This window comes from Sylvia atricapilla, chromosome 2 (assembly GCF_009819655.1).
Source record: "Sylvia atricapilla isolate bSylAtr1 chromosome 2, bSylAtr1.pri, whole genome shotgun sequence".
NCBI classification, from domain to species: Eukaryota; Metazoa; Chordata; class Aves; order Passeriformes; family Sylviidae; genus Sylvia; species Sylvia atricapilla.
In genome coordinates, this window is record NC_089141.1 from 61996432 (window position 1) to 62020330 (window position 23899).

Consider the following 23899-nt stretch of genomic DNA (forward strand, 5'->3'; position numbering starts at 1 on the left):
TTCAAAAAATTTATACAGATAGTCATGTATAGCTCCATTGTCCACCCAGACTGTACCAGTGCTCTCAACAGAATGGGCATTAGAAGACAAGACAAACAGGATTGGAGTGACCTCCCTTCACTATATCCATGTTTCTCATCTGTTACCCCACTACAGAAAAACATTGCCATTTTTAAGTTTGAGGGAGAAAAAAGATGGTGTAAAATAAAAATAAAATGCCAATCACAGCAGCGGATCACCTATCTTGTCTCATTTTGTACTTCTGTTGATTGACAACCTGGTGCTCTTGTAGCATACAAAGGCAAAAAATCAGGCATTCATTTCAAACCGAAATGTTTGACAGATGTAACAGCTTTCTGCAATGAAACTGATGAAATCTCAAATAGCCAAGTCCATCTCCTGTAGAGAGATTAAATTTCAACAGGCAACGTTTACTGTCCTTAGCAGATGCAGATTTAATTGGGAGGGGAGAGGTGTTGTTTGTTTGTTTGGTGGTCTTTGCTTTTTTTGGGGTTTTGTTGGTTTTATTTATTTCCTATTTATCTGGCAGTTGTTAAAAATACGGGAGATGACTAGGGCTTTGCAAGTGGTACACAGCCTACCTCCTGCTGCTCTGGATGCTGCAGACTTCAACAGCATCCGTGTTTCAGAGTACTGTTGACACAAACTGAAGGCAATTTCAAATTCTCTTAGCGGTAACACTAGCATGTCACTGATATTTTGACCTGTATTTTTTGCAATGGTGAAAGTGAAACAGTCTGACAACTGACTGAAAATTCATACTGCTATAGACACATACCTTTTACCAGAGAGGAAAAAGAAACATTTTTACACTATCATGTGAATGGTCTGTATTAAGGTTCACAGAACAAGGTACCAAGGAACATGCAGTGCTGTGGAAAACCAGAAATACTCAGAACAGCATCAAAGCAAAAAAAAAAAAAAAAAAAATCATGTTTCATTGCATTGTCTTACTAAAATAGATAGCTGATGGCCAGATAACAATTTAACAAAGTCAGTAAGACTCTTTCTGCTAATTTGAAAGCCTTTGAATTTGAGTAATAATCTAAAGACTTTCCCAAAGGCAACTGTGCATATACATTTTTGTGCCCACATGCACTATTCAAATAATACCTTCACTTAAAGAAATATATAAGCTTTCTCTTGACCTCAGTGAGAAAAATGGACTGGATAATGCACTTCACTAGGAAAGTGAAGAATATGGATCACACACATACTCTTCACTGGACGTGGGATGTGTCTCACCAAGCTGTGTTGCTCAGCTTTGACAACCAGCTTAAAGCACCATATTTTCTTCAGGGTAGAGTAAATCACAAACCCACTGATGTAGATTAGATTTGTTATAGAATTATAAGTCAGACAAGCTGAATCCCACCATAGTGTCAACAGAAGCAAAATGCACTTTGTGCACAGGCACTACCAGCTAAGTGTACTGGTGAAAACTGTACAAATGATACTTTCTGTGAACATCACTTACAGAAATAAGGCTAGATCCACCATCAGAAGCTGAGCACCTGAAGCAATCACGATGTTCAGACATATTCATCACATGCTCTAAGAAAAGGGATTCGAATAACAACACTATTCCCAAAACTTATCTCACTGAATGGAAAGCTACTATAAACAGGAGTTAAATATCATTCTCTCTCAGGCTATGCATCCTGTCAACACAGGAAGGAGGTGTTCTCTTAGAATTCATTAATCTGCACCATTCTCTGGAGCTCCTGGATCCCTTCCTGTAAAATCAAGCTTTTGTGAAAACTTTCTTCCAAAAAAATTTTGGTAAGAGAAGGTAGACCTCAGTGGTCAAAGCATTTGACCATGAAGTTCAGCACAGCAGTTACATAGGTCATATGTCAAAAAATATGCATCCTTCAGAACCTTTACATCAGAAAGACAATTGTTTCCATAATTTTATGTGTTTTGAAGGAGACAGCTAATTACATCCATCAGGCTTAGCCATTTAAGAGATACTACTGCTTGCTAGCAATCAACAAAGGGCTGGAAGAATAGCAAAATACCATCCATAACTGAAGCATGGTCTCCCTCTTGACTTTTTCAGTGTTTTAAGGGCTGTGTGACCTTACAAGGCATAGGCTAAAATAGTTCATTTGATGAACAATATTGTACAGGTAGATATTTAACACTTTTTAATGATAACGAAAACCGATCAGAGTTTTTTTACTAGTAACACATGAAAGCCTAAGAGGTGCTAAGAACATGCTTCAGAACTACAAATGAAGCATCTGACAATTTCACTGGAAGGAATGAGGCCAAATGAACGAATATCAGATTCAGGCTACAAAGTGTTTTATAAATCAATATCAATAGTGACTCTCTTTCAGCCAGTGAGAATATCCAATTTTATTTTCTGGACTGGGAAGAGGTTGTTATTTTTAAACTCTGCCTTTTTGCAAATCTAGGGGGGGAAACAAAGGAAGAAAGAAAAATATGACTGCTAATCTTTCCCATTTTATCAAATTCAGCTCATATTAAAAGGATTTTTAATTCACTTCACTCCTGATTAATTATACATATTTTTTACATTTTGGAAATACTATCTCAATATCATCCTATTGTTTTTACAAAGAAGTTAACATTAGAAAAAGCTGCAGATGGAATAAACCAGCAGATTTATCCCAGGTTTGACCCAACTTCAAATGGTGAACTGCTACTGTAGAAAAAGGCTCTTTATAGTCCTCTTGTAACAGAAGGTGTGCATTTTCCAGACCAACTTTCAAATAATAATATCAATATTTGTGCACAAAAAGTTCAGTGTGACATTTTACAGAAGAAATGGCAAAACTACAACATCAGGGCATAAGAAACTACAAATCCTACACACCAAAATATCCTGACAAATGAAGAATCACAATTTTTTCTCTCTTTCCAACAGATGATGCAGGACAACACATGCCAGGACTTCAAAACAAATCTCCTCCCCCCGCACCCCAACTTGCTGCAAAAGAAGAAAAGAATGGGTAACTTCTGAGATTGATACAATTTAGACATCTCAGTATGATTACAAATCAGATTTTTAACTATCTTTCTCTGCATTATTACATATAATACACAGTATACACAAAACATTAAATAATACACAGTATACACAAAACATTAAATTAATTTGGGAATGAAGTCCAAATCATTCCAAGATTTGAAAGTCCAGATACTTTTAGGAAGATCAACATGGATTTTGTACCAAAATTGTAGCAGCCTTTATGCTTTCTTGAAACTCAGTGGTCCCAGGAATAATATATACAGGGGTTTGTATGGCTACAGCAATACTGATGTTCCTAACTTTTTTTTGTCGTTTTGAGTTTTTATAATTTCACAACTAATGAAAAAGTAGCAATATCAATTTAAGGTGTGTTCTGCCAGAAATAGCTATTTCTGCTCCTAGAGGGAGTTTATGGCTCACTAGAAAATAATCCATTACAAGAAAATTATTGCAACTCCATTAGGAGGAACTTCTTTTGTATGGTGTTTTAATTATAAGGGAACAGTTAACATGCATTTTGTGTCTAGACTAGCACTTAAAATCTCAGTTAGGTAAGATGCCAAACCCCTTATGTAGCAAATGTCTTTCTAAAAAATAGAAACGAACAAAAGATGTTCTCCCCCCCTACACTTCAGTAAAATATGATGGTATCCATTCATCTCTTATCTACAGTCTGGTAAATCTTTCTACTCAATGGAATGTTATCTCATGTAAACCAGAAATGAACTGATTAAGTGCCCACACCAGTGTATGGGAATAAATCATTTTACATACATTGTCCCACAGGCTCAAAAGCAAAAGAAATAAAGAAAGGAAAAAATTATACATGATTCTATGTACATTTTTGCCTTCAGTGAAGACATGGACATTTACAGAATGTATGCAACATGGCTGTACTTGAATAGCAACTGAGGAGATTTATGAGTATAGATTTTACAGACCATCATGACGTTCTGTGAAAGCAGTAATACCAAAAATTCAGGTAGCACCTGTAATTTCTGTTAGATCTTTCAGAACACTGTATGTCTATTTTGTCAGTTAAATTCTATATTTTCAATGCAATTAAATGGTAGAGTAAGAAGATACAGCATCTCCTGAAATAAATGAAACTTGAACCCAGCTATTCTTCGACAGAAATTGCCTAGATGAGGACCTATCCATAGACATTACATATCTGGCCCTTGGACAGTATCTACCAAGATAAACAATATTGCAGAAATAAGAATCCTAGAATTGATGGAGAAAATTACTCAGGACTTGAAACCTGCATTTCAGACAGGTAGACAGTTCCTGTAAAGAGCTGCTGAATGTAAATGGGTCACAGTTTTCATATCTTTAACATCTGTTGTTTATACCCAAGAAAGCACATCAGGGGCAAGAAAATTAATTCCCCAATTGCTGTCAACTGCGTTAGGGAACAGCAATAAACAGCTTACTGTAAGCCTCTAGCTACAATAAAATTGCTGTCAATAAAGTGTGGCTGATATGGTTTTTCTGTGCTAGGAGAAGAGATTCTTTGGAAGTGAAAATCTGAAATGGAAACTAAAAAGATTCTCCCTTGTTCCTATATACAAAAGAACATTATCACAAAATTGCAATAGCATAAAACTCTCAAGATCCAGTTCTTGCTCCCGTGTGTGGCACAAATTTCTTAGCATATGTGAAACTTTGGCTTTGGATATTCAGGACAGATGAGAGAGACTCCAGTGATTCTGATAAAAATCTTTTGCACAGGAAACATTTAAAGAGAAATTAAAATTACTAAGCTTTTACTGTCTGATCTGTATACACAAAATGTTCCCTACTCTACTCTAGCATGTTTACCGTCACTATTGAAAATGGTATTACAGCTTAGGGTTATGTTCAGATATCCATTATAACTCCCAGTTTTCACATGCCCTTAACTTTCTGAAAATTTTTTTTTTTTTCAGCTGAAATTTTCCATGCTTGGTCGCAGCTCAAAGATGAATTTCTTTAGACAGTTCAGTGAAATCTGTTAACCTATTTTTCAGTTATACAACAATAGAAAAAATACACTGCACATTATCACCGTTTCTAATATTTTAGTATAGATATACAAATATACAGAACTAGAAAGCAATTGAATTTTACATGCAGACACTTTTCCAGATGACTACTCCTCACCCAAAACTTATATCCATGCTAACAAATAAACTAAACTAAGCATACAAAAGAATGTATGTATTTTTTATTTATACTAAGTGATGAAACAAGGCCACTAAAAATAATGCTGCACACAGAATTGTGGAATGCTATGGTTACAGAATTTTAATATTTGCAGGTGACGTAAGCTCTGCACTGCTGTTCCAATGCAGATTTCCATCAACTTATGCACCTTGAAATTGCCACTCTCAGCATATCAAATTAAGAGTCATTAATGTTTTCAGCTTTTCTTTTCTCTTACATAAACTCCAAACTTACAAATTTAAACACTCCAGAATAAGATAACATCGATTAAATTTGCCACATAAAGCTTAAGTGATGTGCATTGATCAGCAGGAGCCTGGCTACTTGTTCCTTGATCAGGCAAGAAGTCCCTTGGCTGAAAAAGGAATAAAGCAATCTTCAGAGCTCATGTAATTGAGTATAAGATTAAAAATACACTTTAGGATGGAATGTAGTTAATGTGTCATTCAAGCCCCAAATCCTTAATTTCTGCCACTAGAGCACAGAAATACAAGGACAGTGTTAACATATATTCAATTTTCCTGAATCTTCTAAAACTGTGCACATTTCCAAAATTTCTAAATTTTCATTTTGATTCAGAAAAGGGCTTACAGTGTGCTTATGACTTTTTCTTGAAGACAACACCTCAAGTCACTTGGACTATAAGGATCTACTTCAGTTTTACCACTTTAATGAAAGTTAAGCACCTGCCTAAATGTATTTTGATTAGGAAAGAAGACTGAAGGTTTTGCCAATAACCTATACTGATACATATTTTTAAACCTGTGTTATTTGTCACTGCTGTGCTTTAAATCTGATTAAATGAAGTTGTTATAATTTAAAATTGGGATAACCACAGTAAATTTGCCTTAATTTCTTTTATTATTTAATCTATTGTTAATCTAATGACATTGAGTAGGAGTTTTTGTCTGTTTATTTGCTTTTCAAAAGAAGTCTTTCACATAGAAGAATATAACATGTCGTCTTCTGCTGTATTTCTATGTAGCTGTTTGGTGTAATGACTTACTAATTTGAAGCGCATTTTAAAGTTCAATCAAATACTGAAAAGAACACTGATTGAGAAGCCTGCATAGATTTCAGCATTCCTTATGAGTCATAACACTGATTTTGGAAGCTTAGCTATATAAGCTGGTGGTGTGCAACATCCTTTCTATACTCCTAATTATGTGAATTACCATTTAGAACAATCCCAAGTTCAAGTATTCAAAAATGCTCTTTTCAGAGCATCCACCAGGTTTACTGCAAGATAGGCACTTGAAGGAAGCTTTGGTTTAAATACCGGGTACTTGTGAAACATCAGTCTGTACAATTCAAAGTCACATGTAAAGACCACAGAACTTCCACTAAATGTATTGATGATTGCACAGAAATTGTCCCCCTACATAAAACCCAAAAAAACCCCACAACTCCCCCCTAAAAAACTTAAGAAAATTTTTACTGAACAATATATTTTAAATTCTAAAAGCTTTTTGATTTAAGACCTAGTTCTAATAGATTTCTAGGGCCACGTGCCCATCAAAAGTATCAAGATTTTGCTTGAATGAAATCCAAGTGCTGACTTAGGCCTCAGCTCTTTGCTAATACTAATGTATCTGCAAGCCACATTGTGTGTGTGTGTTTACCTTGAACTAAAAGAAACTGTAAGTAAAGGTGGAGGATGCTAGTATATCTTAGACATATATTTATCCTATATTTCATCTTTCCCTACCTGAACATTATCTACAACATTTCCCATGTTCTCTACGAAACACACCAAGCCACTGATTTTATATATATATATATATATGTTACCTAACTAAACACTAGACACAAAGAAATTAGTTCTGTTAAACCTGAAGAAAACCATACAGTGGCACAGAACTAAGTATCTCTTCCTAAAGGAATTTGTAAAAATTTTTTTTCAGATGCTGTGGCATTAGCACACACTACTGTTCAGTAAGATCTTTAAATATGAATACTTTGCTTAAAGGCAACACATTACCACATTTTTTAAAAAGAAAGACCTATGGTGGTGTATTTCACTTCTGTGCCAATGAATATTAGCTAAGATGCATCTTAATTTTAGGAATTACAGACAGAAGAATAGGAAGATTGTTGATGATTATTACTATTGATGGTTATACTAAAACCATCCAGTCAAAATTGACAAGGAAGCATAAAACGGTTATGTCCTGTAACACTCACTATTGGGAGAAAACAAAACAACAAAAAGACACTAGATCGCTCCCCACAGAATAAAAATATACAGACTCAGATTAGATAACTGTCTACCTAAGAAAGAGCTGCATTTTCATTTAAATGTAATAATACAGCTTTTTCAGGGAGCAATCCAAATCATAAGTATCTCCTGACTTCTAAAAGGATACACTAAGACCTCAGTGAATTTTGAATCAGGTCCATATACAGTTATAATCACAGATATTATTAAATGAAGACCAGCATATTTAATGTAATGAACACAGGTAACTCAGAAGATACTGCCAGTTGTTTTGGTATGGGTGTGGGAGGGTTTTTTTCCCCCCTCATGTTCAATTTCGCCATGCAAAGCCTACACATTCTGTCAGGTAAAAAAAAAATCTGGGTGTCCCAGCTGCCTCGAGATACTATGGGGAGTTAAGTCTGAGTTTTCTGACAGAGTTTGGAAACCTAATTAATGTCTAAACTAAAATAATCTCAGAACAGAAAAGGAATGTGTAGTTGGGCTGGGGGAGTTACATTTTGCAATTAAAACTGAGGAGAAAACTTCAGAAAAGTAAGCACAGCTATGCAAAGCTCTTCTATAAATTTGGGGAGGGGTGAAGGGGTTTAAAAACTTTTTTTTTTTTTTTTTTTTTTTTTTTTTTTTTTTTTTTTTTTTTTTTTTTTTTTTTTTTTTTTAAGTTACACTGGCAGTGTGTGAATGGCGCTGTGAGATGGTTTGGGGAGTAGACCTCTCTATAAAGTCCCTTAGAGAGATTAGGCGTTTGTGAGATTCTTCCGTGGTGTTTTCAGTGTCTCGTAAAGAGGAGTCGTGTCAGAGCAGTTACTTTAGCAGAACTGCCTCCAAAGCGCTTGTTTTATTCTTAGCATTTTGTGTGACACCTTACAGACACGCAAAGGCAAGACACACTTCTGGGAACGGCACATTCATGTCAGATGAACACAACAGCAAGAGGATGACTTTGTCCTAAACTTGCCCACCGCCAAAACCGTTTTGCTAAGACAAGCCTAAATACGTCTCGCTTGGCTCCCTAGGATCCATATCCCTGATAAATCCAGACAAACCACCACCACTCGGAGGGTGCTGCGCCCGCAAGGAACACGGATGGGACCGGCAGCATGCCCGAGCCTATGCGGCGGCGGAGCAGCAGCGGGCCGGAGGCCGGCGGGGACGCGGAACGGGCCGGTCACTAGCGCGGGTGCTCAGGCCGGGAGGCCGGCCCGTTCCGCCCGCGCTCCCGGCCCGTTCCCGGCCCGTTCCCGGCCCGCTCCCGGCCCGTTCCCGGTCGTTCCCGGCCCGTTCCCGGCCCACTCCCGGCCCGTTCCCGGTCGTTCCCGGCCCGTTCCCGGCCCCCTCAGCCTCCGCAGCGCTGGCGCGGGGCCAGCGCGCGCCGAGCGGTGCCTTGGCGCCACCTACGGGCCGCGCGCGCGCGCGCTCCCGCGGCGCCCGCAGACGAGCGCCCGTAAAATGAATTAAGACAGCGCCGCATTTAAATCTTTATTAGCAAGGAATTATTAGACCTAAGGAAAAAAAAAAAAAAAAAAAAACACCACCTAATGCTGGATTGGGTTGAAATATGACTCTCTCAGCCTCCTAATCCCTCTTCATATGGCGTGTCTTATAGTTTAAAATGAGATATGTCAGATCACTTATGCATTACTGAGATGAGAAAATATTTACAATGGACTGACTCTTTTTCCTGCATAATTCAGATGTATTCAGAGAACGCATTCCTTTCAAAAGTATGCTTTGGCCATTGTTTTTTAAATATGCAGCAAACTGTCTATGCGATACCAACTTTCATCTATTACAACAAAATCATGTTGAACTCAAACAAGAGGAAGACTTACGTATGGCTTAGTTATATCCTACCAATAAACCACGTGCTTCAGTGATGAAGAAGCCTGGAAATTTGGCTGTCTTTGTTAGGAAAAAAACAAAACAAAAATAACCCTTTTAATAACACTAACTTAGCAAGGTACCAAATCAGCTTGAACTGGAAAAGAAACTCAGGCCAATTCACTTTGAAATTTGAAACAATGTATATATCCCTTCAACCTTGAAACAGTCAAATTTCTGACTGAAATTTAGCACATATGGAAACAGATCTTCAGTAAGTTTTACAATTGGACAGTTAAATACCGGGGAGAAAAAAAAAAGTCTTTTTCAGTTTTGTTTATGCACATATAAGTGCACATGCACAGAGTCATAATAGTCCTCTAACAATGAAAATTCTACAAAACGCAAAGTATCAGAGGCATTTTGCAAATGCATGGTTAAGCCCCTGGTAAATGATAAAGAGGTAAATTTTTAGCTTGTTTGTTCTTGTTTTTGGTGTTCGGTTTTTTTGGGGTATTTTTTTTTTTTGGTTTTTTTTTGTTTGTTTGTTTGTTTTTTTGTTCCCCCCATAATGTTAACTAAATTAAAATAGAATGAAACAAACAACAACAACAAAAAAACAACCCACAACACAGTGGCACTTTTAATACTGGTTGATCGGGCACTTGTATGCAGTACTTATAGACCAGTAAAAGTGCTCGTTTACCTGTCTGGTGTGTAAGGGGCCCTTTGTCTTGAAGCCTCCTTGGGAACTGCACTCTGAGGCACTGAAGTGATCTGAACTAGTGGAAGAGCGTTTGGAAAGGGTGTCACAACCACCAACAAAGGTGTTGTCCAACGGGAGTTCCTGAATCACATGGTGCTTTTTCACTGAAACTGGAGTGTCAGGTTTGAGATGAAAAGCAGACTGAGGAGAGGCAGATTTGTAATGCTTGGCAAGATCAGGACTGTTAGGCTTAAAGGTTGATGGTGGCGCTGTGCCCCAATCAAATCTTCCTATACTTTGCTCCTCCAGCTCTGCTGGAAGGCTTATTGTCCCGTTGATAGGTTCATGAACTGCATCATCAGGTTTGGACTCCTCAATGGTCACAAAGTTCAAAAGGGAGCTCTTTGGAGATTTCCTTTTCTTCCTTTTCTTTTTCTTGTTTTGCTTGTTTTCCTGATTGGGAGACATCCACTCAGCACCTTGCTTGCTCCTCTGGGCAGCTTTGAATCTGGAGGCGTGTCGACAGCGAACAAGAACTGTGACAAATATCACCACTATGACAACCATGGCACCCGCCACAATAGCAATCATGATTGTGAGATAGTCCTCGTTTTGGTAGGGTTGGCTACTGTCCCCTATGTTCCGATCCAAAGGTGTTTCCATAGTCCTGCGTATCAAGTCATAAATATAAGAGGCATTTCCAGCAGTATCATTAACATATAAAAATACAAGCACAAGAGTATGTAGGGATTTGGGATAACCCAAATCACTTATGTTGACAACTAAGCGATGCAGCCCCACGTCGTTAGGAGTTGGTTTTTCTTCCAGAGTGATATTCCCCGTCACTGGATCAATCCGAAACAAACCCTTGCTATTACCGCTTACAATTGTGTACTTCAGCTCAGCGTTCATGCCAGTGTCTATATCCACAGCAAAGACTTCGGCTACCACCGATCCTGGAATTGCTGAGAGTGGCACTAGCTTAAAAGAAGTATTAGAAGGTGGGTAGATGACAACAGGACTGTTATCATTAACATCCATCACGTTTATTGTTACTTTCGCTGTAGAAGAGCGAGGAGGTTGCCCTCCATCCACTGCCTTAACATCAAAGGTGTAAGAGCTCTGCTGTTCCCGATCAAAAGAAACGTTGGACTTTATAACTCCAGAGTATGGATCCAGCACAAAGTTTTCATTGTCATTCAGGATAGAAAGGGTCACTGCTTTATTTTCCCCGGCATCCGCATCAGTCACTGTGATCACCCCCACCGTGCTATACTTTGGTAAGTTCTCTGATACGAAAAACTGGAAATGATTATGAGTAAATTTGGGACTGTTGTCATTTTCGTCCAACACAGTAACAATTACAGCCGCTTGACTCTGCAAAGGAGGGGTGCCATTGTCTCGGGCTGTAACAGTGAAAATGAAACGTTCCTGCTCTTCTCTGTCAAAAACTCTGGAGGCTGTCAAAACTCCTGTCTTTCGATCCAGATCGAAAAAGGAGGCATTAGGACCAAGCTGATAAACAATGTCTGCATTTTTCCCACTGTCTTCATCTGTGGCACTAATAGTTGTTAAGTATAGACCACGCCGGTTGTTTTCAGAAACTGACAGCTCAATTACAGGCTGGCTGAAAATCGGAGGGTTGTCATTCTCATCCTCCAACTTAACTCTTACCAGGGCAGTCTGGTTCAAACTGGGCTTGCCAGAATCAGAAGCCACAATTTTAAAGCTGAATTCTTTGGTGCCCTCATAGTCCAACAAGGAAGAGGTCTCTAACAAATACTGGTTGTCATAAACTGCTTTCAAGTGGAAGGGGACCTCTCTCTCAATGAAACAGATCACTTTGCCATTCACATCAGTGTCCTTATCTGAAACTGTAATTAGGGCAATCTTTGTATTGATAGGATCTTTCTCAGATAAGTACACTGTGCCATTGATGGGACTTATTATGTACCTGAGGTCTATGTTAGGAGGGTTATCGTTTACATCAGTGACATTGATGGTGACAGTTGCCCGCGCTGGTGTAGAGCTACCATCACTAGCCAGCACTGTCACTTTGTGAATAGCAGTCTCTTCTCGATCTAAGGACCTCTGAACTGTAATCAGCCCTGTGGTGTTGTTTAAAGCAAAAAATCTTTTGGTTGCAGGGGCGACTTGGGCACCAAAAATATATCTGATTTCTGCATTGCTTCCTATATCAGCATCTGTAGCATGAAGCTGAATTACAGAGGTGCCTACAGGGGCATTCTCTGGTATATGGACCTCTATTTGACTCTCTTTAAAGACTGGCCTGTTATCATTGACATCACTTACTGTGACTTGCAGGATAGCTGTGCTGGATTTCTGGGGGGTACCTCCATCCTCCACTTTGATTTTCATCACGTAGGTGTCCTTCTGCTCTCTGTCCAAGTTCTGCTGCACAATCAGCTGAGGCCATTTCTCCCCTTCTGGAGTTTCTACAATATCCAGTCCAAAGACACTCTGCCCGTTTAACAACTCATAGTGCTGCACACCATTGAAACCTGTGTCAGGATCTGTTGCTGATGGGATTGGAAAGCGACTGTTGATCAGAGTGTTTTCTGGGATGGAGATATTGATGACAGGGGATGGAAACATAGGTGCATTGTCATTAGTATCCTTTACAATGATTTTTATTTTGATCAGCCTAAAAAAGTCATTGGGGAGAATGACCACTTCAAGTTCAAAGAAACACTCATTTTCTTCTGCATAGGAAGCTCCAGCACATAGTTTTTCTCTGTCTATTCTGTTAGATGTTGTAAAGATTTCCCCCGTGTTACTGGACACTTTGACCAGAGGTGCATCCCCTGCTTTAGACACCAGTCTGTAGACAAGGCTGGCACTGGTCCCTGTGGCAGCATTGATATGAGAAATGTTCAGGTCCTTTGGTATGTTCCCTATGGGCACGTTTTCAGGCAGCTCCTCTCTAATAGTGTAAATAAGTTCTTGAGCTATAGCAGAATCCAGTCTTAAACAGGCAATCAAAGCGGCCAACAGGTAAAAATCCCTCAGGTCCATGATAATGTTTTTATTCTCTTTTCACGGATTTTAGGACTTAAAGGTTTCCAGGGAGGAATGATGTGCGATTTGCAAGAGGAGGCATGCATGGACTGCAGGATGCATTACATCTCATTTCTTATTTGGAGACATCACTGTCAACACAACCACACAGAACAGCATTATTGTTTTTTTAGGCATGATAATTCCACAATCTCCAGCTACTACTTGTTTTTGCAATGCATGCTTCCAGCAGTACATTTTCCTACTGCTCCCTTTTACAAGCAAGCCCTCCGGACAAATGCACCAATATCCCATCAGCTGCGTTTGCTCAGAGCACGAATGAAAATCACTACTTGCAGGATTAAGGGTAGCTACTATTTCAACACGTACTTTCTGAATAATTTCTTGGTACACCGTGTAATCCGTAACGTGCATTCCCCCTCTACCCTCCTCCACCCAGTCATTTGGTAGAAGTAAAAATCCTTCCTGGACTACTTCTGGGTTCTAACTGCTATGTCAGCTGCCAAATGTAATTTGCTGTTTGCTTCCATACGTATTTTTTAGCTCTTGTTAACCAGATTTTTCTCTGCTCACTGTGCCTTGCATGCCCCTCTATAGCTATCGTACTGGGAAATAACCACCCGGACATGCTGCTGCTGCAGCAGTCGTCACTGGCTACTTCACATCCCTGTTAACTGATGAGACAATAACAGGACTTACAGTTTCTTACACTCTCAGCTCAATGTCTCTTCTCCAGATGTTGGATACTTCTCCTTCTGTTTAATAACCTAAAACTTTATTTGTTTTTAAACACAGTCTAAATCAGGAGGCTACAAATTCCAAATGTAACTTAGAAGCAGGAAGCATGTTTACAGATGGGGGGGGGGGAATATACATTTTCTGATGACAGGAGAAGGAAAAAAGGTGCAGCCTTTCCCCATTGACACTGATCTCCCTTCAGGATGATATTAGCAGCTGCCACATATAAATACTGCAGACTAATAATGCAGGTGGAAGAAAGAAAAAAAAAAAAAAAGAAAAAAAAAAGAAAAATAAAAAAAAAGCAAAGCAACTGACAGACTTCTGTTTGCATGCACTGCTAACCGCGCATTATCGGGGTGCAAGGCTGCCAGCACCTACAGTTTGACGGAACTAGGCAGCCCTAAGCACTAATCTTATCTGCATTAAGCTGCACGGTAACTGATGCCTGTGATTACTTCCAGCAGAGTAATGCAGGTAGGGATGCAGAGACAGCGAGTAGGTGAGCCCCTTTCCCACCAACATCAACTGAATCCCAAACACCGATTCTTTCCCTAAATAAATATACTGATATACTGCGTGTTCGCTTTTTTTTTTTTTTTTTTTTTTTTTTTTTTTTTTTTTTTTAAGGAAATACATCCCAATGTAAGGGTAACTTTGCACTTACGTTAGTTGTCTACCTTTGACGATCTGCTGCAGCTAAGCAATGATCTGTTCCAGCAGATACAGCACAATGCATCTGGTAAACCACCAGTTTTGGAGAAATCAGCAGCAGCCAAGAGCTTCCTCCTCGAGATATGTGTTGCTTCGGGGTGGCAAATTAGCAACTCCAGGGAACAAATTCACAGTTCTGTCGTTAGTCATCCTCTCCACGTTTCATTCCTATGAAGCGGCGATCCTTTGGGTGCCTAACGTGCACGCAACAACCCAAACAAACAGCAAGAGAAAAATCCGGTGCACTTCTTAGAGCGGGGGTATTTTCCACTCTGCACTGCACACCATTCCCGTCCCCCTCTCGGCAGAGCAGAGGCAGCTACCTGAAGTCTGCAACTTCTGACTGCAAATGGCAAGAGTTGGTCTGGTGGTGCTTCTCCCTCTTTAGCTCTGGGGTGACAGTTGCCAAAAAAGAAAAAAAAAAAAAAAGAAAAAAAAAAAAAAAAAAAAAGAAAAAAATAATAATACTAAAAAATCCTAATAGGTTATTGCTTTAGTGACGGGAGGAAGCGGCGGCGCTCTCCCTCCTCCCTCCCTCCCTCTCTCCTTCCCAACCTCCCTCCCTCACAAACGCTCTCTCCTTCTCCCTCTCTCTCTCTGAACTGAAATTCTTGATATAACTCTCAATAAGCCCAGAGGGAGGGTGGGAGCGGAGCGAGGCCACCCCTCCCGCCGCACCGCATTGGCCCGCGCCGGCGGGGGCGGCGGATGGCGGAGCGCGGCCGCGGCATTGGCCGCCGGGCACGTCGCTCCCCGGCCCGGCCGGCGGGAGGGGGCTGCGCGCCGCGCGGAGGGGACCGGCGGGGCGAGGGGACGCGGGGACGCGGCGGCAGGAGAGGAGAGGGGAGGGGAGAGGAGGGGAGGGCGTTCCGCGGGAGGAGTGCGGCCGGAGACACGCGGGCGCGGCGCGGCCAGCCGGAGGGCGGGCGGGCGCTCCGCGGTCGGGGGCGCAGCGCCCCGGGGGGCGCGGAGGGGGCGGGAAGCGGCGTCGGGTTTGCGCGTAGCTGAAGGGTAGTTTGGAATCAGGGGTTGGTGTGCGTTTGGGTAGGTGGTGCGGTTTGAGGTTTCGGGGGCTGGGGGCTCCGGGGCGGCCTCAGTGCGGGGCTCGGTGTCCCTCGCGCGGGGCAGCGCGACCGCCCGTGGAGCGGGGCAGGCCCGGAGCGGTGGCCGTGGGGCGGCCGCCCGGCGCCGCGCAGCTTCGGAGGCAAACGCCTGCCCCGGCCCGCCTTCGCCCGGTTCGGCCTTATATTTAATACATGCCCTTTCATCTATAATTCAGGCTGCTCTGACTCCAGCCCTGTCTCGGCTCCCATTTACGCCTGCACACCTTTCTCCTTCCCTTTCCCGAAGGGTCAGCCGAGACACTCGCCAAGGGAGGGAGAGAGCTACTCTGCTGGTTTGGGTTTTGTCTGCTTAAACATTGAACTGGAAAAGCTTCCTCCTCTCTGTGGTTTGATAAATAATAAAAGTGATCGTTTCGCCTTCCCCATAAATGACACAGGTAAATTATCCAGCTAGCCACAAAGAAGCATCTCATGCCTGGAAGACACTGTAATAAAATGCCAATGTATTATGATATGAGTGACCTCAAAAGTGTGACAAGAAGATGATTATAGTGCATTATCTATAGTGCATTATATGTAGTGCCTTTTTCAACGTTTTCTGAAGCATGAATGAACCTTCATTTGACTGTGCTTTTATTGCTAGTTTTTCTCAGCTTGAACTTACAAGCTGTGTGATAGAACCTATCCAATTTAGTATGCCCAGCTACGTGTCCACACCAACTGCTGCTTCTGGTTCAGCCTTTCAGGTATATAAGCATAGCAGAAAAAATAACATCAGCATTTGACTTCTGTATATGGTACTATCTCATTTGTACATTTTCAGTGGATAGCGTTGGTGAGCTAAAAATCGGAGTTCTGCATTGGAGATTTTATATTTTCAGATGCAGGCTTCGACTCCCTTATGTGTCTGCACATAGGATGCACTATTAACAAATGGTGGAAGCTGCTTGTACCTCTCAGAGGTCAGTAATTTGCATGGCATGGAATTGTGTGCTACATACTGATAAATGTACATATCCTTGCAAGTCATATGGATGCAGACACTGTATGTGAGCCTTGCACTCCTGTAATCCCATGATGTGTAAAGATTAAACACTCTCGGTTTTGCTGTGCTTTGTAGTTGTGTCCAAAATACTCTTGTTACCGATACACACAGAAAAAAATGGATCCCCTCTTTGATGACATCAAGTAATGTTAGAAAACGGAACTGGATCTAATAATAGTTTAAGAAAAATGTTTATTATGTAATCCAAGAAGGATGGCTAGAGCCCCAGCATTGAAAGTCAAGTAAGTGACATGAAGGAGCAACCTTACTGCCAAACCACTTAGAAAAAGAATTCTATGAATGAATTAAGTATGCAGTTCTTTTGTCTTTTAAAATACAAAGCAGAACAGGCATTAATAAAGGAGATAATTAGAACTGCTAGCATTCTGTGTAATGCAGTCTGCTTCTGAAATACGGCATGTTTATGTATGCATTAATAATGCACGCATTTTTCCTGACACTAGTCATATCACAGCAGTATGGCATCACAGACGTTTTATAGCCTCATTCTAGTAACATCACAGGCACATAACATTCTTATTCTAATCACACCATAGTCATTTCAATGTCACATTGTAGTCACATCACATAGCCTGGTAATAATTATTTAACTTTATTGCTAAGCTGAATAGTTTTCTGTTTGCTCAGGGATGACTTAAACTTGTAGTCAAAACCGATTAGCACATGCTCATAAATGAGCTCTTCTCATGTACACAGAGTTAGACTCATGAAAAGTTAGGAAGAGAAAAAACTCAGTGAACTAGTGTCTGTTGGACTTAAACCCAATGCAATCACAAGTCACAATAATAGCACATTTTTGTTGTTTTCAGAAGTAATTTTAGAAAGCCAACAATGTTTACATGTAGATCTGTCATGTTAATGTTTATGTGCTTGCTTTAAAATGCTGTAGTTCTTTAACTAATCATACATTATTAACCTCATGGAAGAGGCACGTCTTCAAACCGTTGTATTTGCACACCAGATTGTAAAATTGAGGCCCAGAGTACCAAAGGGGTTAGAACTGTCGCAACTGCTTCTAATAATGGTAGAAAAAGAACAGAAAGGGCTGAATTCCTGAGCAGGATTTGGAATCACCCAGTGCAGCATTAATGCCACCCCTGCAATGTGAGGAACTGCTCTGAAATGTGTCCTGTGCTCACTTGAGTAGCCATGTTTATCCTCTGGTATATGTTTATTCCATTGCTCTTATATTTGAGAAAACTGCAGTATTCGATGTCACGTGCCCCTCAAATGCAGCCGTGGTGCCATTATTTGTACTGTTTCTTAATAGTTACCTTTCTTTACTATTATGGATTAGCCTTTTGTCTAGGTGTAAGAACACTGGGTTCGTAATCACATCACAACCTGTTAAAATTACTTCTGTATTGTAACATACTAACTATTCATCCACATCATTGCTTGTTATCTTCGCCTCCATATTATTATGTATCAAATTCTTTTCCATATCATATTTGACTCAAATTCTAGCATGCTAGAAACTGACTCCAATTATTCTGTACTAGCTATAGTCAAATTGCACTAAATGGAATTGCTTATATTGTATCACAGTGGCTACAGGCTCACACAATGCATTATACATGAAACTGATTCACATTATGCTTAGCTAACTAAAGACTTTAATCTTGAAGTGTTGAGCATAAAATGCTATCATTCTTCACTGAACTGGCTCTGGTCACTTGATCATTTTGTACCTGGGATTGCCTCTTACAGGCTGTTATTAAAGCAAAATGGCTTTTCCTCTCCTGCAGTTCTACCACTTTCTGTGGAGAGCTGATTCATATGCTAATGAATGAGCTTTCTTATTTCATAGCAGAGCACTGCAACACTGGAACCTGACCTATGGTGCACCTATAGGATGTCCCCTTCAGTGCAACATAGTTCAAAAATGCATTATAAAAATTTGCTTGTGTGTTCAGATAGCAGGTCACGTGCTAACTATTGAGCAATCCTTAATATTATCCCCAGAGGTCTTATTTCTGAATGTTGCTTAAGTCATTAAGAAATGCAGCCTTGGTCCCATCCACAATAGGAAGCATTCAAGGCTGCATTGCCAGCTTTGCTGAGGTCTCTCTGGGTGTTTCTGATGTGGTTGTCCCTGGAAGGAGATTAGGAGTTCAGTGTGGCAGGTAAAGAAGTGAAGACTGTTCCTGTTACAGATAGTTTTTAGTCCATGAAACAGTCCACCTCCAAAGGGCAGGCATTCCCTCTGCTCTAACTGACACTGGCATTGCTGTATCCTTGATTTTAGTTTCTGCCACAATTCAGTTTCGCAGTGACCTCAGGAAGCCCACTTCTTGCAAGAAGCACTGGGACAAAAAGTGTCATTTATAATCTGCTGCACTCCTAACCCCCCAAACTAACCTCCCAAAATTTGAGGGCATCTGTGAAGACAAGAGAGGAATGCCACAGAGACGGGAGCAGCATATGGAGAGGACTGTGGAGCCTGTGTTTTCTTCTATCCTTACAAGCATGTTTCTCCTTGCAAGCATGATGCTTTGATCCAGACTTCGTACACCTAATGGTTTGTAATTCAGGGGGTTGCTTCAGAGTTACCTTGTCTTCTTGGGTGTAAGTATTGGACCTGTAGTCTTTATTTACATGAATGAAGTCAATAAAAGTGTTTTGGGTAATGTAAACCATATGTAACTATAGTATTTGAAAAAGCCAGATAATTGAATTATAAATTCTATTTATTTAATATACTCATTTTTGCAATTTCAAAATGTATTTAATTCTTTTTCCAGAATGGTTGTGAGAGCTCTAGGAAAGGAAAAACACTTAAGTGAGCAGTTCAGGACTACATAATTATCTGTATTCTTAAATGAACAGTAGTAGCTAAGTCAGTTAAGGATTAATAATTTAAGCCAGTTGAGCTGCTGAGATGGGGCAACAGTTGCAGAATTGGGACTTTTAAATGTGACTTTCTTCAGGAAAATAAACTCAGTCCCTGGATAATCAAATCACAAGAGGGGCAGGTGATGACCTTCATTCCATTTGAATGGCAGAACTAAATTTAACTGTATTTGCCATTTTTTTTTGACTGACAAAGATTGCAAATGTCAGTTCATGGCTCTGAAGGGTCTACAAGTGCACAAGCTGAAAGCTGGCATTTTGCAGTGCCAGTGTTTGATCCCTGTCACAGTGAATGCAACAAGGTCCCCAACTCCTACTAATTATTGCTGTTTATTTAAAGGTACAGATTAATATGCAGACCTGAATTGTTTGCTTGAAAGTGTGTGGGGCTTTTTCCTCCCTCACAGGCCTTTAGTGTCTATTTACTATAATAATAAAAATCCATTTGGGTATAACTAAAAGAGTAGTAAGTGCTGTTTAAAATGCATTTGTTGGACCACTTAGATGTAATTTATTGGGGTTCAAAAAAAGAAAAAACTTAATTCTTTGCTACATTCATGTAATTTTTTATGATGGAAGTACCTGATGAATCAGAACACAGAAACAGATTCTAACTAATGTGCTTTTGTGTACGACAAAAATATTTCAGAACCTGCAAATAACCTGGTGTCTTGTTGATTATTTAAAAAAAGTAGAAGGGAAAAGAAAGGAAGTCTAAATGCTTTCAGACAAAAAAATGTCTGAAGAAAGTTTTACTGAAGCATTTTCACTTCCATCAAAACACTAATGTAGATCTGATAGATGGAGTTATGCTGATGCAGTATTGACAGGATCAGAATGAGACCCAAAATGTGGAATGAGACCTCCTTCAGGTATTGTCATGGTTTACCAAAACACGCATTTACTTTGGTTTTCTGCTTTCATCTTATGACCTGCTCCTTGCTTGCACAGAAAATAGAAAATGCTCATTTAAATCAATATATGTACTCACACTAACTTGCATTAGTGAGATTGACATCTTTACATCTGGATTTCAACCTAAATATCTTCTTTTTTTTCTGTCCTACTCTTCTGTCAGTCATGCCTCATCATTTACAAAAGGTTACTAAGGTAGTAAAGCTTGATTAAACCCTATGTCCTCTGGGGCAAAAAAGAAATACTTGTTTGACAGAGACATAGCTTTATTCTTTAACTTACAAAGGCAGGCAGGCAGATGACTAATTTCTGTTTAAAAGCATCATGCTGTTACAATTGCTTCTTCTTATTTCTAACACTTCTGCATTTCTTAACATTCCAGTTAAATCAAGGCATCTATTGTTTTGAGGTTTTATCTCTTGGGAGTTGTATGTTTAGGGTCCTGGTGGTAGAAATATTGCAAGAGTTGCACCCTTTCATTGAGCAGATGATGCCCATCTATTTGCCGTGCGTATGCACTGAAGAGAAGAGCACCGATTCCTAAACCACATCTCTTTTCTGTGGCCCAGTGGCATGGCTCTGATTTTCAAAGACCCTTTGTTCTTCGGGCCTCAAAAGCTGTAAAAGAGAAGGTGTGTGCCCTCCTCCTATGGGCACCAGTACCCCGACTCTGTACATGCCACCATGTTCTGGGGAAGTGCTTTGATGTAATTTTGGCATTCTGGCGGCCAGTTCCTCTCTGAGCTCCTCTTTATATGGAAGCCAAAATTCTGCAGAGTGTTCATGCAGAGCTGAGCCTGAAAGAAAGGATTAATCCAAATGAAATTACTCTCATGGAAACAATGGGGGAAAATTACAGGCCTGTGTTTGGTATGTATTTAGAGAATAGGAAATGTCACCAAATATCTTTGCTGTCATTTACATTCTGTTCAATATCCTAAAAATATTTAGATTTTAGGCAAGAGAAAAAAAAATCTAAATTACCACAATATGAGTTCTCATAGATTTTTATCATTCCATTTAGTGATTTTATTGTCCAGGTTTCTTAATAGGCAGAAGTTAGTCAAAGTCTTAAAGTAAATAATGTGTTACCATGTAAGTGGTAAGTCATAATGTAAGCAAAGTAAAAATACACAGGTAATGGGAAGTTTCTCTTTATGGGAAACTTCCTGAGCAGTCTTAGAAAATACTTCAGGGGAAGAATAAGTCAGCGTTTCATGGGTTTTCGTTTTTTATTACTAATAAATTACTGCTTCTGCCTCCCACATTGACAAGTAGCAGATGTTTCAACACAAACTCCATCAAAGTTAGTAATTTTGTCCTCTCTCTTATCAATGTTTCTGTCGCTCTGAGGACGACATGCATCAGGAAATAAGTAAGCACCTATCTATAGGGGCATCACTCATTCATGCTTAGACAATTATCACTGCAAAACACACTTCAGACTGATCAATAATTGCTTTCCTTGTCAAATTTCTGGATGTCAGTAGCAGCACCAAAGAAAGGGATCAGACCAGTGCAAAGCCTTGTCTAGACAGGTAGATGAGATTGCTTTTCATCGTCACAGAGGCAGGAGTGTGCCACAGTGATCTACAGCAAAGCCTAGCAAGGCACCCATCACCCTTTTTACTGCAATGGGCTTGGGCAGACTCAGGTTGTGTGAGCAAGGAAAATCCCCTCTCCAAGGGACGACATCTTATAATCTGAAAAATACAATATTAGGAATAGCTTGGAAGTGCCACAGTTGTTGTAGTTTTGTTTGGTTTTTTTTCCCTGACAAAGTTTGTTCTGACATAGGCCAGAAAGTTGTTATTTTCAGATGGATTTACAGGGATCAGTTCTTAGATTCCCTTTCATATCACCGTCTTTCCCCTTTATCTTTTTAAAGCTTGGATAGACTGAAGGTCTTCTGTCTGATTCACTTATATCTGTGCTTGCAAACCCCAGGCCTGTGATGAGGAGAGGATACTTGTTTCCAAGAGAGAATATTTTGAAAAACAGTAAGTCGAGTTTATTCACAGTCCTCTTTTGACATTCTTCTTCTCCATAGAATAGATCTATATAACTATTTGTCACTGAAGACAGTGAATCTGGGCAATAGATAAAGAAACCTACAGATTTTCTTGGACTGAAAGCTCAGGTAAAATGCACCTGATGCCAGAGGAAAAACACATGAAGATGTAGTACAAAAATTATATGTTTATCTCATTTTTGTAATTGTGAGGTCTTTGCTTCAAAGCATAACAATGTCAGTCATTGTAAAACCCGATCCACCTTCCATATGCTAGTACCATACCAGTGAGGAGTAGTAACTTTAAAGCCTTTTTCTCCCCCACTCCTTCAGTACTGTCAATCCCACAAAATTCCTGTGCAATTCAGTAAACTTGATATACTGAACACTAGTCATTTCAAGAAGGTGTGCTTCAGCTGCTCCTTAGTTTACATTTCTGTTCAGTTGATTCTTGATTGAGAAATATAGGGAGTCCTACAGAAATGTTAGTATTTCTTCTAACAGTATGAGTGCCAGAGGACTTCAGGATACACAGTGAGACAGTCAGTTGTATTCAGTACAGTAATATGCTTTTCATTACTGACATAGATAATAAAAAAAATACAAACGAAAAACTATGAAATTCTTATAACATGATTGAATTTATGTGAACAAGGAGACTGTCTGCTAGCCCTAAAGATGTATGCATTGTAAAGATGGTATAGCAATAATCTTCCTCTGTACACACATACACTACTACAAGAGAATCAGTGGAATTGTGAGTTTTAGTTTTCTTCTCCTTCTTGGATCTAAGTCTGTGAACAAGTGAAAAATCTCCATTCTGTCGACAAAAGGTTTTTTGTCACTCCACTTTGGTCTGTGGTAACTCAGTGTCCTACACTTCCTCCATGGAACAGCAATGCAGGTATTCCTCAGCCAGACCCATCTGTTGCTTTGAAACATTAAATGTAAACTACTGTAAGGTAAAAGCTTTTGCCACACCTTGGATTCTTTGGCAGTGACACATCTATGGCTAAAAAGTAATTTTTTTTTCAGTAGATATAAGCTTCCAATCAGCCTACAGAAGTTGAACATAACTGGTTCTCTTTCAGAAGTCCGTATATTTCAATTTTCTCAAAAGTGGACATGAAAAAATTGGTCATGAAGCAGAACTGTGCTGTGCCTGAACATGAGCTTTAAGGCATAAGAAACTCCTTTCAGGATCAGTCCCTGCATGTTTTAATAGTATTAATTGGAGGTAATATTCAAAATATGGTTCCTCCCCACTAAATACAGACAGGAGGCTAATTTTCATAATTCTTTCTTTAACTGCATTCCTCCAGTTAGCATTCCTCCAGTTAGCATTACAAATGATTATGTCTGTGTTCCCACTTAGCCTAAAAGAGCTACAGCGTAAAGTGTGTGGTCACAAATTCTGTTCTTTTTTAACACTGATACTGCTTGTTCTGATGTGCAGCAGATCTTGCACACTATTGGAAAACCTCTATGTGGTTAAAAAAATCCCAAAGCCTCAAAAACAAGTCA

The 23899-nt window shown here is 39.9% G+C and overlaps 1 protein-coding gene across 4 annotated transcripts in view; it reads right to left on the bottom strand.

Annotated features, from left to right (window-relative positions):
• Positions 1-15018, bottom strand: part of PCDH9 (protocadherin 9) — a 676877-nt gene extending 661859 nt beyond the window's left edge. For 3 of the 4 annotated variants that reach the window (XM_066313369.1, XM_066313371.1, XM_066313372.1), the window contains exons 1-2: positions 14420-15018; positions 9976-13145 (exon numbers count right to left, since the gene is read on the bottom strand). In XM_066313369.1, the coding sequence (XP_066169466.1) occupies positions 9976-13011 (3036 nt within the window). In that variant the 5' untranslated portion in view covers positions 13012-13145; positions 14420-15018. Of the gene's footprint in view, positions 1-9975; positions 13146-13713; positions 14106-14419 lie in introns of those variants that run through there. The other variant, XM_066313370.1, reaches the window with a different exon arrangement.
• Between the last annotated feature and the right edge of the window lie 8881 nt (positions 15019-23899).